General features: G+C 37.5%; 1 protein-coding gene across 2 annotated transcripts in view; it reads left to right on the forward strand.

The window, feature by feature from the left end:
* Positions 1–16,469, forward strand: part of cacnb4a (calcium channel, voltage-dependent, beta 4a subunit) — a 56,003-nt gene extending 39,534 nt beyond the window's left edge. For both annotated transcript variants that reach the window (NM_001113519.2, XM_005167837.6), the window contains 10 exon segments: positions 1,420–1,547; positions 4,144–4,220; positions 4,587–4,606; positions 4,763–4,843; positions 7,139–7,197; positions 7,288–7,397; positions 10,627–10,778; positions 11,215–11,310; positions 11,861–12,046; positions 15,462–16,469. In NM_001113519.2, the coding sequence (NP_001106991.1) occupies positions 1,420–1,547; positions 4,144–4,220; positions 4,587–4,606; positions 4,763–4,843; positions 7,139–7,197; positions 7,288–7,397; positions 10,627–10,778; positions 11,215–11,310; positions 11,861–12,046; positions 15,462–15,725 (1,173 nt within the window). In that variant the 3' untranslated portion in view covers positions 15,726–16,469.

Below are 16,469 nucleotides of genomic sequence, written 5' to 3' on the forward strand. Positions count from 1 at the left end.
ACAGACAGCTAGGAACAGTGAGCTGGGTCAGTTTGTACTCGAGTAGTGATGGGACGATGGTGTTAAAGGCCGAACTGAAGTCCACAAGCAGAATCCTTGCGTAGTTCCCTGGTTTATCCTGATGTTGTTGGGTATAATGCAGTCCCATGTTGACTGCGTCATCCACAGACTGGTTTGCTCTATAGGCAAACTGTAGGAGGTCAAGCAGGGGTCCAGTGATGTCCTTCAGATATGCTAGCACCAGTCTTTCGATTTACTTTATGGCCAAAGTTGTTAAGGCAAGAGGTCTGTAGTCATTGAGTCCTGTGATCTTTGGCTTCTTCGGGATTGGGATGATAGTGAAGCGCTTAAAGCAGGATGGAAAAGCTGCGCTGTTCCAGTGATCTGTTGAAGATCTGTGAGAAAATGGGAGCCAGCTGGTCAGCGCAGGTTCTCAGACAGGTTGGTAAAACACCGTCTGGGCCTAGTGCTTTCCTTTTCTTTTGTTTACTGAAGATCTGACGCACACTATCCTCACTGATCTGAAGTTCAGAGGGGAGAGGAAGATGGCTGGAGGTGTTGATGGCTGTGTGAGGAGATGGTTCGGTCTTTGTTGATGTGGTTGATGTGGTGTTGATGGCTTCAGTTGAGGATTCAGATGAAGGTTATATAAATACAAAGTTGTGTCATGAAACTCTATTGGGTGCACAGGCTGATAAGTCATATCCAATCTGCTGCAAACTACAAAGCTCTAATGATTGGCTAGTGCCATCATCTGAGCGTCCTCCTCAACAATGAGTGCCCTCCTTAACATTGTTTTCAGAAACCCTCCTCCACCTCAGTTCAACCTGTTTATATATCTGCTCTGGGGGTTTATGTATGTTTGCAGCAACAGTGTGTTATATTCTCAGACAGCACATCTGTGAATATATTAGCAGTTGCAAGTCTCTGTCCTTGATGTGAACCAAAAATCAAAGCAGCAGCACCATTTCAGACCAATTCCTTATTATCCTAAATTTCTCTGAGCGATATCACACCTTTTCTTTCTAAATCATATAGCCAATATGTGGTTTTGTTATGATCATCGGCGATCTACAACCTGAGATCACTAAAACACTCCCTTTCACATGAACTACAAATGCACCATGTTATGGACTACATATTCAGGCTTGCACACACACACACACACACATCTGCTCCAATATTGTTAGACCTGTAGGTGGAAGCATTTTATGTCACTGAAAAATTAATTCAATATATTCTTCAAAAATGCTGATTCATCTAAACTGATTTTTAAAATAGTAATGTAATAATAATAGAAAGTGTTGCAACAAATTAGATTATGTGGTGGAATTGTGATTTCTATTTTAAACAGAAAAATGTGACTCCGTTTATCTACAATCTAGCAGATTTAACACGTTTGTCTATTTATTTTAATAGAAGTACAACAACGACTGGTGGATCGGCCGACTGGTGAAGGAAGGTTGTGACATCGGATTCATTCCCAGTCCCTTAAAACTGGAAAACATTCGCTTACAGCAAGACCAAAAAAGAGGCCGTTTCCATGGGTAAGACCAATCAAAAAGAGAATACACTGTCAAATAATGTGTTCAAAAAATATATATATTACTTCCTGGCCAAAAAAGTCGATTTTTTTAATTTTGACAAGCAAATAAGAGACTATGATTGGATAATAATTGTTGGGAAAATGAATATTTTGATCCATTTCTCAGTGAATATAGGCAATGTCATTGGTGCATTTAAACAAAACAGATTTATTGAACAGATGTATTTATTAAAATAATATTTATATGTTGCATATAGATCACAAGCCAGGGTGTTTATTCATGAACTAGTGCCATGTCCTTTATTATACCGGGCATGGTCGGTCATAGTTGTTGGAGTTTATTGAAATGACACATAAAGCCTTTGAATGAGATTCGTTGTCTCTCAATGGCAGTGATTAGCAGTGTTGAGTCATACAGTAGTCATGCCTCACCTCTCTCTCACAGTGTTAACAACAAATGCATTTTAAACTTAAGTAATGTCTCTTTCTTAAATATACAAACCAAAAATTAATGTTTCTAGAATCTCAAATACAGTAACAATGACCAAGATGTTTACATCAAAACATATTGGTGGTTTTTTTTAAATGACCAAAAATTACATTTGAATGTTGGAAACTGATAACAATTGACTTTCATAGACGTTCATGTTTTCCTGTGATGAAAGTCAGTGGGATGAGGCAGTGGGGCAGTAGGTAGTGCTGTCACCTCACAGCAAGAAGGTTGCTGGGTCGCTGGTTCAACCTCGGCTCAGTTGGCGTTTCTGTGTGGAGTTTGCATGTTCTCCCTGCCTTCGTGTGGGTTTCCTCCGAGTGCTCCGGTTTCCCCCACAGACATGCGGTACAGGTGAATTGGGTAGGCTAAATTGACCGTAGAGTGTGTGTGTGTGAATGTGTGTGTGGATGTTTCCCAGAGATGGGTTGTGGCTGGAAGGGCATCCGCTGCGTAAAAACCTGCTGGATAAGTTAGCGGTTCATTCCGCTGTGGCGACCCCAGATTAATAAAGGGACTAAGCCGACAAGAAAATGAATGAAAGTCAGTGGTTACAGGATTTCATAATTTTTCAAAATATCCTCTTTTGTGTTCAACAAGACAAAAAACTCAAACTAGTTTGGAAAAAGTCAAGGGTGAGTATATGATGACAGAGATTATAATTCTTGGTTTAAAGTTTATAACTATCCCTTTAATAGTACTGCCACAACATTATATTGAATACAATTTTTTATAAAAAATGACAAATTACTAATAATTTATTTCTGTGATGATAACTGACATCCAACTACGCATGCAATGTCAGATTTTGGTTTTGAAACTATTTTATAATTAGTAGGTGATATGTAAAATATAATTCTGTGTATACAAAACATTTATTTTTTTATTGTTTATGATCTAATCAAAACAGATACCTTTAGTAATAATAATAATACACTCAATTTACAGTTATAATACACACACAATCTACAGGTTACCATAAAAAACTACAAAGTGACAAACATTTCATTTGACAGATTCAATTCAGTTCAAGTTTATTTGTAGAGCGCATTTGCAATAATTATTGCTTCAAAGCAACTTTACAGAAGGTGCACATTATTGCATTACAATCAAATTAAGTTAAAGTTACAATCAGATATTAGTTATTATATATAGACCTATAGTTTTATAGCATATAGATGATATAGGTCTAGGTCTATGTGTACATTTTAATGAAGTATATTTGTGTAGTAAATGCATGTGTGAACACTGCTGGTTTGCCATATACAGTATATATTTACCTGTGTTTGGCACAAAACCAACAAATGTAGCTCTATATACATTTCTGGAGATTGTGAATGATGTAGCCAGAGGTACGTACTGTATGGCTACATTTCGTCTTTAAAACGAACGATACAGGGCACTATGATGTTGTTCCTTTTTGCTCTTAACAGCTGACTGCTTACCTCCATTTGCAAGCATGTGCACAGGTAGGGATTAATCTGTGCAGAGCACATGCCCTTTTTTCTTACGGCCATGTCTGTATGGATGGCTTTTCCGCTGTGGAGCGGAGTTGACAGTGATGACAGGTTTCAAGTCTGGCAAAGAACGGTTCCAGAAAGCAAGCAAGACAAAACAAAAGCCAAAAAAAAGCAAGTAAAAAACAAGGTGATAATGTGGTAAAATCTGAAAACATGAAAAAAAAATCCAGCTGCCGCAAAGGCTTTTTTTTTATCCTGGATTGCTTTTAACGCTGTTGGTTGCGTTTAGAGAAAGTAGATGGGTGGTTTCAATCAGTGCGTTTGAAAACATCAGTTGGGTTTAGGGAAGGAGAAGGGTGGGTCAGTTGATCAGTCAGTCAGTCAGTCAGTCAGTGGACAGCGGCCTCTGGTGAATTTATTTGAGAAAAGCAGGCGCAAATGACATTCTCGAGAGAAATTTGAGATCTCAAAAAGCATACACAGCAGCCTCTGCTGGATTCACAAAAACAAAAACTGCAAAAAACATACTTCCTGGGACGTAATTGGCTATCTCCAGAAATGTATTTAGGGGTACGTAATCAGAATGAGCCTGGGTTGCACAAAACGTTAATTGACACCATGCTCTGTTGTTTACTCTGCCCCTACAGGAAGTCCAGTGGAAACTCCTCCTCCAGTCTGGGTGAAATGGTGTCAGGCACATTCAAGCCCAACCCTGCTTCTGCAGGTCAGCTTCTGATTTTAGGCTGATTCTATAGAAATTAAGGAATTAATGGCTATTTTCCATTAATGGCTAGATTAATGGCTTCATTAGTGCAAAAAAAGTGCTCCTTTAGTAATGCTATCTAAGCATATGGCACCTCATTAAATTTTTATGAAGAGATTATATTATTTTTAGTGCATTTTTAGTGAACAATGAAATTATAATGCAGTATGTCTTTTTATTTATTAATTTATAGTCAATTATATTTGACTTAAAGAGCAGTATCAATAATAATTGTAATAACAACATTATTATCGTTGTATATCCATATTGTTAATCATCTCTCTGTTTTTTTGGCTGATTGTAAACATCCTCTTTTCATCATCACAGGTAAACAGAAACAGAAAGTGGTGAGTTAATCGCTCTACATTTGTCAATTCTATTAAAACAGCTCTACTGTAGATGTTTTAAGTCATTGCAGTGTTCACGCAGCATGAGGTTACTCTAGTGCAAACATACTGCATGACAGCATATTGTCCCCCATCTAAACCACCGTTATACTACAGGCTGAGCACATTCCTCCATATGATGTGGTTCCTTCCATGAGGCCGGTGGTGCTAGTTGGCCCATCACTAAAGGGATACGAGGTAGGCCTCCCCCATTCCCTATGGTGTGTGAATGTATGTGTGTATATTTAGACATGGTAACCAGGGCATCTCTTCTTAAGCAGCGAGTGAAAGGGGATGTCGGTTTGTCACTGAATAGCAGTCATCATCTCCGAGCAGAGTTGCCAAGGCAACAACCTTCTGGGTACAACATGCCAGTCTCAAAAAAATAAAGCACGGTTTGAAATTAGAAACAGAGGGGAAAAACATAACCACCATCTCAAAAATCAGCGTGACAAGTGTGTTAGCATGCACCATCTGAATACTAGAGGCTAAATCTCAAGGCATGCCCTTTGGAGTGTATATCAGGATTGATCAGCGGAAGCTAAACGCTCATGTTTAAATATTTAAAGGGCTCCTGTTATGCCTTTCAGATATTACCTGCTTTGTGAATGTAAGAGCCTGTTTTCACCTGCTATTAAGATGTGTTTTGGGGGTTTGAATCCCAATTGGACAAGGGAGATAGATATACACTCCCATTTACAACTGATGTTCAAATCTATACACTTTCAACCACTTCTCTTATGACGAAGGGGCTATGGGTGAATGCATATGACTCAGAATTGCGGGTACATTCCAAGCATTTTTTTCTAAATTGGAAAGACATTGTATAATTTATAGTAAACTGAATCTATTATTAGTGTAAAATAATGCAAAATGCTTAAATGTTAAAGGGAATGTTTGATTTCTTTTTACAAATTGTTGTTTAACTTATTGTTAAACCTTTTAAAGCTAATGATAATGGAGTAGACAGTAGCAAAGTTTACGATAGCAAAGTTGATGATAACAACGTTGACGATAATTTAGTTGACAATAACTGAGTACATGATAACAGAGTAGACAATAACAGTATTGACGATAATGGAGGTGACAGTAAAGGAGTTGACAATAACCGAGTTGATGATAACAGAGTTAACGATAATAGAGTTGGCGATAATGGAGTTGACAATAAGGCAGTAGACAATAACAGTATTGATGTATAGTAGTATACGATAACAGAATTGACGATAACAGAGTTGAAGATAACGGAGTTGAATATAAAGGAGTAGACGATAACGGGTGAGACAATAACATTATTAACGTAAAAGGAGTACATGTTAATAGAATTGACAAAAAACGGAGTTGATGATAATGGAGTTGACGATAAGGTAGTAGACAATAACAAAGTAGAGTCGATAACAGATTTGATGATAAGGTAGTAGATAATAATGGAGTAGACAATAATGAAGTAGACGATAATGGAGTAGACAATCACATAACTGACGATAATGGAGTAGACGAGAACAGAGTAGGCGATCACATAATTGACGATAACAGAGTAGATGATAACGGAGTAGATGTTAATGGAGTAGAGGATAACAGTATTGACGTAAGTGAGTAGACGGTAACAGAATCTTCCAGAACAGAGTTGACGATAACAGAGTTGACAATAACATAGTTGACAACAGAATTGATGATAACGTACTTGACAGTAACGGAGTTGACGGTAATGGAGTTGACGATAATGGAGTTGACGATAATGGAGTTGATCGTAATGGAGTTGGCGTTAACAGAATTGACGATAATGGAGTTGACGATAAAGGAGTTGACGAGAACAGAGTTGACGATAACGGAGTTGACAATAACGGATTTGATGATAATAGAATTGATAGAAACGGAGTTGAAGATAACAGATTTGATGAAAACAGAATTGACGTCAATGAAGTTGATGATAACGGAGATGATGATAACAGAATTGAGGGTAATGGAATTGACAATATTGGAGTTGCCAATAACGGAGTTGACAATAACAGAGTTGACGATATCTGAGTTGACGATAACAAAGTAGATGATAACAGAATTGACAATAACTGAGTTGACGATAACAGAGTAGACGATAACAGAGTTGATGATAACAGAGTTAATGATAACGGAGTTGACGATAACAGAGTAGATGATAACAGAGTAGATGATAGCAGAGTAGATGATAACAGAGTTGATGATAACGGAGTTAATGATAACGGAGTTGACGATAACAGAGTAGATGATAACAGAGTAGATGATAGCAGAGTTGATGATAACGGAGTTGATGATAACGGAGTTGACGATAACAGAGTAGATGATAACGGAGTTTGATTGAGCTCATTACGCACACATATGTCAACTGGTACTTTCCTGCAAATATTAAGACAGAACATACATTATTGTTGAATTAAACACTGTTGAATTAAATGAAATATTTCCTTCTGTTTCTCAATCATTCTTTCCAATAAAAACAATTGTGTTTTTTTCACACAGGTGACAGATATGATGCAGAAAGCCCTCTTTGACTTTCTGAAACACAGGTTTGAAGGCAGGTGAGGGACATCTCCTATTATATTGTGTAGTTTTAATACTTTCCCTCTCTATATGGTAGATGTCACCCCATTTTTTTACCTCTTTTTCAGAATATCAATCACTAGAGTAACTGCAGACATCTCTTTAGCCAAGAGATCTGTCCTGAATAACCCTAGTAAGAGAGCCATCATTGAGAGATCCAACACCAGATCCAACCTGGGTATGACACCTCCTGTTTAAGTTGCCATTATGGCATTATATATAAATGATTGCAAGTCAGTTAAAGAGGAATAATCCTGTTACCCATCTCAATATAAGCCTGTGGAACACTAAAGATGATATTTTGAAGAATGGTTGTAACCAAGCAGTTTCAGTTGCAGTTCCATCGTATTGTTCATTGGAGTATCTTCTTTCATGTTCTGGAGAAAAAAAAATCCACAAAGGAATATTGCTTAAAGGTTTAGTATGTAGGATTGATTTTGCAGTCCAAATTCAAAATATGTCAGGCCCGGACCCAGCCTACTGAAAGGGGTGGTTATTTTTTCTCAAAAAGTGGATCTTTTTGCAGTTATTTCTAGTCAGTTATAAGGTTTAAGCCAGGAGTGCCCAACATTTTTCATATGAAGGGCCAAAAACTAAATATCATTTAGAGCCACAGGCCAAAGGTAATCAAACTATATCACATCAAAGTTGCTATGGGTCATTTTCTAATTTATTTCATAATATTTCAAAATAAACAGGAAACATTACTTTAAACTGCATCATCTAATGCAGAGTAACTTTTAAAACGATACTTACTGTATATTAACTTATCACATTTATCAGACAGTGAAGTTCAATGCTGAATATACCAGTCAAGCAGAATCTGCCTTTCACTTGATTTGCTCACCAAAGTCTCTGGTTTGTCGGGTGACTATATGTACATTTAAACAAAATCTGATTCATTTACGCCATTTAATTTCAGTTAGCTTTTAACAATAAAACAAAAGGTTTACAATAAATTTAAATTGACAATCTCAAAACCATCCCGATTATTTGCCCTCTCTTTTCATATAGGATGGTGGGCCAAATCAAAGGTTACCATGGGCCAATTTTGTCCCACGGGCCCTAATTTGGGCATCTCTGGTTTAAACTTTGCTGGATTAGCTTGTCAGATGGTGACCACACTTTTTTATGATCCGAAAATATTTCCTACAATTTTTTTTGTTTACAATAGACCTACTATTTTACAAAGTATATATTTACAAATGTGCATTTAATCTGTAAACTGTAATAAAGAATGTTAGAATGTTATGAGACTAGCATTTTGAATAAAAATAAGATACTAATTACATTTTTTAAAATACTAAATAATTTTTAGAAATCATTAAAAAAACTATGAGGAATATGTTAAAAATTGTTTTAAATTGAAAAACTGTAGATTATAGGCAAATACCAAACTGGCCAGCTCATTCAACTTTCCTCAGTTAGAATTTGGCCATTTGAATAATTAAAATTAATTTGTCTTAAAGCCTTCTTCTAATGGTTATTTTCACTATTTATGATGGCATTGTAGTCAAAAATGGGAAAAATGAGCTCACGTAGGAGCCAAATTCTGGACTTTGTCAGTGGGGGTGGGTCTTTCGAACAACCGGAACCCGCCCTGGCAATGAGCCTGTATTGAAGGTAGAAATTAAAAATATTTTTCACCTGGCCCCTACTTCGACAACTCAACACACACGCAGGTTGCCAGATTGACAGCACAAACATAAGCGAGCTTGCCTGATGATCGAGCCCTACACTGTAAGCTGCTCAGCTAATGTTTACGTTTGTAGTATTAGTATTTTTTGCTAATTAAAAACCACCTCAAGGTTTAATTTTGAGACTGCTACTCTCTTCCAGTGGTTGCATACATTGAGGCCACCTTCAAGACTGAAATGAAATACATTGTGTTTTTCATCAATGCAACCAGGTTGTTAAAATAAAATTGGGTAAATTGGCAGTGGGCGGAGTTGCAAAGAGTCCAACCTGAAACACATTTTCAAGGAATAAAGAATGAATAACTGACTTTAGCATTGTTTTTCAGATCATCCAGTATGGTCACTTAGTATGTTTCTTAAAGGGCCATGAAACCCCCTCGTTTCAGCAGGGTGTTTTCACACCTCTACTTTGGAAAAAGTCAGAAAAGTGGGCGTGTCCAGCTCTGTTTAGGGGAGAATGTCGGAGGAAGAAAAGAGGCTTGGTGTGGGAGTGTCTATTTGGGCGCGCTGAATTTCAGAGTCAAAACACACAACCATAGTGGACAAAGTGACTGTGTTTACATGGACATATGTAGTCGAATTATTTGCCAAATTATTAAATGGTGGACTTTAACTGCAGTTTGGCTCTTTCATTCAGGGAATTCATTCATGTCCCTCGCGACAAACGTGATATTTGATTCGAGGAACTGCTCTAAGCGTGTATTTTTCATGCAATGTTTGATACCGCACGGCGAATGAGAGAAAAAAAACTCAGCATTTCCCGGAAACTTAGATGCACACGGCAGGTAGTGTCAGAAAGCCGCGTGTGTTATTCCAGTCACAAAATCCAACACGAGGTTATTGTTTGGTTGTAGTGCTAACTTGTTTACACTCGGTGCAATAGTTTGTTTGATACGAATAAAATACGAACTGAACAAAGAGTACTGGTCGCCCACTTACCAAATCTGTAGAGACAGGACAATCTACTAGAGCCGCGTCTTTATTTAGAGGAGACTACAAACGAGTCCGGATCTCAGCGTTTGCAGATGAGAACAGCTCTCAGGTAAACAATAATCCTCCTTAGACACATAAGTTATAGTTGTCGCGTCGCGTACACTGTTAATCCTCACGTGACGCCAGCTGCGCTCTCACAGAGAGAAAATGAAAACAAAACTTCACTGCAACAAACTATAAAAGCAACACTTCACGCTTGTTTTGCCAATACAACGTGGCGTCTCTGCCGTCTATACACTATGACAGTAATGAATATTAATGAAGTTGCACAATACAGCGCGCTGATTGGTTTGAACCAAGCCTTACTCATGCATTAATGCATCATACTGTAAGACGTAATAAGACACACTCTGGCACAGATGCCCAGTCTGGATGCTGGAATACAACGCTATTATGTCATGGCCGTGACGCAGCTTCAAAAATTCGTTTCAAACCGGAAGTACGAATTTGCTTGAAATAACGCAAAAACAACCAATTTACACTTTTTAGTGAAATATAGGTGTCCTAATAGTGTTTTTAGCAGTGTGGGACACATATTTTTGACTGTCAACAGCTCAAAAAATGTGTTTTGGTGTTTCGTGACCCTTTAAATATCTGCAAACATATTATGGTGTTTTTATACTTTAGAAAATTTAAAAACGTACTGCACCTTTAAATGTTAGACATGTTTACTATTAAATCTGTCTGTTCATGCTGAATGTTTCCTCTTTCTGACAGCGGAGGTTCAGAGTGAGATCGAGCGGATCTTTGAATTGGCCAGATCCCTTCAGCTGGTTGTTCTCGATGCCGACACGATCAACCATCCTGCCCAGCTCATCAAGACTTCTTTAGCTCCCATTATTGTCCATGTTAAAGTGTCTTCTCCCAAGGTAACAAAGCTCATTAATCGAAGAAATATTTTAACATCCCATTTTGCATTTCTTTAAAGGAACACTGCAGTTTTTTTAGAAATAGGTTAATTTTACATCTCCCCTAGAGTTAAACAGTTGAATTTTACCATTTTTTTTAACCATTAAGCTGATCTCTGAGTCTGGTGAGGGCACTTTTAGCTTCATTAAGCTGAAATGAGAGTACAGTTTCAAGCCTTATTGACATGGAAAAGAACATGCTAATGGTCTAATCCGATTTAATGATTTATGCTAAGCTAAAAGTGCTCCTATCAGACACGGAGATTGTCCAAATGGATTCAAAAATAGTCAAACTTAACAGTTTTACCTCTCTGTGACATGTAAAATTAGCCTATTTCCAAAAAAAAGTGGGGTGTTGCTTGAAGATCTTTAGTGTTTTTGGTGTGTTTGCTTACAGGTATTACAACGGCTGATTAAATCAAGAGGAAAGTCTCAGAGCAAGCATTTAAATGTACAACTGGTGGCAGCAGACAAATTAGCTCAGTGCCCTCCAGTGAGTATCCAATATGTACACAATATATACAAAAATTGCAAATTTAAAACAGCTATTATGTATTTAAAAGCACAAGGAAATTTATATAATATTAGTAATGAAATAGTATACTAATATTTGTGTGATGGGAAAGAAGGGTTTTCATCAGAGATTACTCTAGTCTTCAGCGTCTTGTGATGCTCATTTTGTTCTCAGTTAACAGAATGTATTACTACCACTTATGTTGAAAATACTTGTGCAGCTTTCATGATGCTTTGATGCATCACAAGTTCAGAAGAACAGCATTGATTTAAAATACTGCAAATTATGTTAATCCATGGTTGCTAAATACAAGTAATAATTTCTTTCAAACTAAAATAAAATTCTAGACTCTCTACAAGCCTTTGGATGCTAATATAAAGCAGGACAATGTTACCCAAAAAATTCCATTACTGTTTGATTCAATAGTGAAAAGTGTAGTAAAAAGGAGGGATAAGGTTGGACGGAGGATGAGTTTAGGATGTGATGTATCACTAACTCGGATTGCATTGTTGTTCCTGCACCATTTCAGGAGATGTTTGACATAATTTTGGATGAGAATCAGCTGGAGGATGCGTGTGAACATCTATCTGAATATCTGGAGGCTTATTGGCGCGCAACACACACTTCCCTTAGCACTCCACTAAACCCTCTGCTGGGCCGCAATCTGGGCTCCACTGCACTCTCACCGTACCCCACAGCCATCTCTGGACTACAGGTGAGACGAGACACAGCCAGAATTGTAATATTTTTCAGAATGTAAATGTTTCTATCGTTTTGACCCATATAACATTGTATTTTAGTATATATCCCACCAAAATTCCAAACAACAACATAAATATGTGGGAATAAATATGCAAATGAAATGAATACTGCATTTAATTTGGGTTTAAAGTGATAGTTCACCCCAGAAATTAAAATGTTTTCATCGTTTACTCACACTTGTGTGCACTGTAAAGATATTGCTGTAAAATTTACCATATTACTGCCAATTTTGGTGTTCATTTTGCCAGTAATACTGTAAAAATGTACAATCACTCTGTAAATTAATAATTACTCAACTGTAGTTTTACAGCACAATAGTAATTGTTAATTTACAGTGGACTTGTAAATTTTACAGTATTACTGGCAACCAAAAATGCCAGCATTTGTCACAGTGTGGTCCTAAACATTTCTTTCTTCTTTTAAACACAAAAAATATACATTCTGAAGAATGTTGGAAAACTTACAGGTACATACATTGAATAATCAAATGTAAAAAAAAAACTCTATAGTCAATGTATTATTTTAGTGTAGATTAATCCTTTTATAAAAAATATTTAGTCAGGAACAATACATTTTCATTTATTGTTTAGCAAAGCCTTTTGCGAATATCAATTAGACTTCAATATATTGGGTAGCTCTTTTTATAAACACCATCTTTGGAGGTCTTTACAGAACATCTCACAGGAATAAACTGTCATATTTTTTGCCACTGGACAATTTTGTCAGTGTTGGAAACAAATAAATGATAAATGAAGAGAGAACCCAGTCCAGGAGACTTGATAACAAGCAGAATTCCTTTCTTGAGATGTGTTGGTTAATCTGTAGTCATTCACGAAGTCCATGAGTCTGCAAGAGCCTTTCAGGAGTCTCTTACAGATCTGCAGTCTGCGAGTTTTATCATAAGTCTGTGAGCAAGTCTTAAAATTAGTCTATAATATGTTTTAGGAGGAGGGGAGGGGCTAGGTGGAGATGGCTAACAAAGCATGCAAATGAAGTAGGTAGGTAGGTGAATAAACTTGCCAAACCACTGACCACATAAGTTTATCAACAAAAGGGTTTCTTTGGCCTGAAATGATCAACTGAAGACAAAGGCACCGTCGTTAAGACGCTGGTAAGACACTGGCTCAGCCAGTGCTTAGGAAGCCAGATGTTTGTAATGTTTCTTACACCCTGTCTATAATTAATTAGATAATTAAAAATAAAAGAATACAACTTTTTAGTTATATATAGATTATCGATCATTTGAAACTAGATTATATACATTTATATTTCCACAGTAACAATTTAGAAATGTAACGCGTGAGGAACGCTGTACAAAGGAGTTGAGGAGCCACGTGTATTTTATTACAAGAGTGGTCAGGCAGGCAACATTCAAACCCAGAAGCAAACATGTACATGCAGGCAATCCAAAATCATGGTCACAAGCAGGCAAATGGCCGGTACAGGTAGCAAGGAATCAAAACGAGAGAACAAGGCAAAGGGTCAAAACAAGACTAGGCTAGACACAGGAAAGTGTCATAATGTTCGCAAACAGTTAGTTTTAGGTCGATAGAAGATGCCATCGTCCATCACCGATGCCCGATAGACATCACGATGCTGAGCCGGCATCGCCATCCTCAACCCTGCCCCCGTCGCAGCAGCAACCCACTCGCGAAAAATACACACGTAGGCCCCGTTTACACTAATGAAGGCATTTTAGTACAAAAACGATCCACGTCCACACTGGCATTTCATCCAGCCTTTCTGAAAAGATCTCCATCCACACTATACTGCTGAAAACACACATCATGTGACTAAACACACACACACACACACACACACACACACACACACACACACACACACACACACACACACAAACACTCTGTCATGTGCTGCAGCATCTGAGCTCCAGCAGTTAGCCCAGAGAGCAGTGCACATCGGACAGTTTATCAAATATTTACCAGTTACCACTGGATTGCATCTCACTATAGTTGTTGAACAAGATATTTAATTCATCTTGTCTCTATCTAATGACTCTTCGGCCTTTTGAATCTATCAGGTAATGTGTGACAGTGTCAGTACACTACTTCAATCTTTCGCCTTCACGCTTGTACTTAGTAGTTTAAGCAAAAACCTCAGATACTTTAGGTTGGTTTCTGTTGGTTGTGCATGTTTTTTACCAACCAAGTTTGTTGACGCCGTTATAACGACACGGATCACTCTGCCTCACTCTGATCTATGCATCCCACAGTCCTGCGAAAAAAGTGATTGACAAGTGGTTATGGGTGTGTAACTTATCTTTATTTGTTTATGATTTGGTTATGGGTAAAACAAAGACCATGCGGGTCAGGTAGTTGAAACGGTAGGCTACAAATAAGTAATTTGTTATGAATTAATTAATTATTCGTAACTAATTAATTCACCGCTGCCTACGACGATGATGCCATCGTCCATCGCAATGTTTCACATTAGACATCGCACGATGCCAAATTGGTCGACAACGCCCAACCCTACAAACAGTATAACAAGACTCAGCACAGTGTGTGAAACTGATCAGTATATATTGACTGTGAAATCAGTCCTTGAGCAGCTCCCAGCTGTGAGTGTGTAATCAATAGAAAACTGGAACAGGTGTGTGTGAGGTGCATGACAGGATTTGTAGTTATTTTGATGGCAGATTTATAGCTCTCCAGCGATCTGTATGGACTTGAAAAGACAAGAATATATCTAAATATCTCTTTGTAATTCCTGTTTACAGCAAATACCAAGCTGTACATTATGTTCCTTTCTATTTGCATATCCCTGATTATTAATAGCAGCCTAAACAGTATGTTCATCTATTTGTAAATGTCTGATTCTTGCTAATACAACTTGTATATTATGTTCGTAGTACATTCATCTGTAAATATTACCCATAGATTTCTATAATTCCACTTATAATGGATAGATATATTCTGCACTTGCTGCTATTGCACTCCTGGTTAGACCTAAAATGCATTTCGCTGCCTTGTATTTGGACTTGTGTAATCACAGTAAAGTTGAATCTAATCAAATCTAATTATGACCCATTACATTATGTTAGTTAATGTATTTACAAACATTTACTAAGTATGGATAATCTTGTAAATAATTAATAGTCATACTGTAGTTCATAATTCACTAATGCATTATTAAAATCAAAAGTTGTGCTTGTTAACATTTGTTAATGCACTGTGAGCCAACATGAACTAGCATGATTTAACCTAAATAACATCAACTAACTTTAACAAAGACGAATAAATACAGTAATAAATGTATTACTAATTGTTTGTTCATTTTAGTAAATAACTAATTAATAGACCATTATTGTAAAGTGTTACAATTTTTTATCTGTGAACTTTTAACAGAGCCAAAGAAACAAAAACAGCAATCACATCACCGACAACTCTCCAATGGAGCGGCGCAGCTTGATGACATCTGATGAAAACTACCACAACAACGAGCGGCAAAAGAAGACCCACAACCGGCTGTCCTCCAGCTCCCAGCAGAGTCGCGACCACTACCCTCTGGTAGAAGAGGACTACCATGATCCCTACCCAGACGCCTACAAACCCCACCGCAACCGGGGCTCTCCAGGCGGCTACAGCAACGATTCACGCCACAGACTCTAAACATCACAATATTGTGTACATCCTTTCTGGAAAGTCAGTGCATTGTGTTCACTCCAGCACAGGTAAACAAGTACGGGCCATCTTATCTAAAAGCAAACTCCAAGTGTCCGGTCACTCCATGTAAAGCAGATGTTTGCGTGCTGATTTTATCAGCTGGAGTTAAGATAAAATCCTCTCCTGGTGGAGGGATCTATAATTCCTGGTCCATCCAGTTTCTGATAAAATAGCAAATTTGCAGGACTTAATGAGGGGGCATGTTAGTTTTTACCCTGAACTACAGTAGTGCAGGCATGAAGAAATGCTCAACAGTGCCAACAGCCAATTAGCACAGAGCCTTTTTGCACGATATCAGTAGCCAATGGAAGTGTAATGCATTCACGGCATTGTTTCTTCCTTTTTTAGCTTTTATTTTAGATGGTCTCCTTATTTGCACAGACAGGGTCAGGTATGCAGCAAAAAGCTTCATAGCAGCCAAAACTGTTTCATCAAATGATGATATATACAGTTGAAGTCAGAATTATTAGCCCTCCTGAATTATTAGCCCCCCGTTTATTTTCCCTCCAATTTCTGTTTAATGGAAAGAAGATTTTTAACACATTTCTAATAATATTTGACTAGATATTTTTCAAGATTCTAGTATTTAGCTTGAAGTTCAGGTTAACTAGGTTAATAGTTTGTTAGGTGAGTTAGGGTAATTAGGCAAATCATTGTGTAATGATGGTTTATTCTGTAGACAATCGAAAA

This window comes from Danio rerio, chromosome 9 (assembly GCF_049306965.1).
Source record: "Danio rerio strain Tuebingen ecotype United States chromosome 9, GRCz12tu, whole genome shotgun sequence".
Lineage (NCBI taxonomy): Eukaryota > Metazoa > Chordata > Actinopteri > Cypriniformes > Danionidae > Danio > Danio rerio.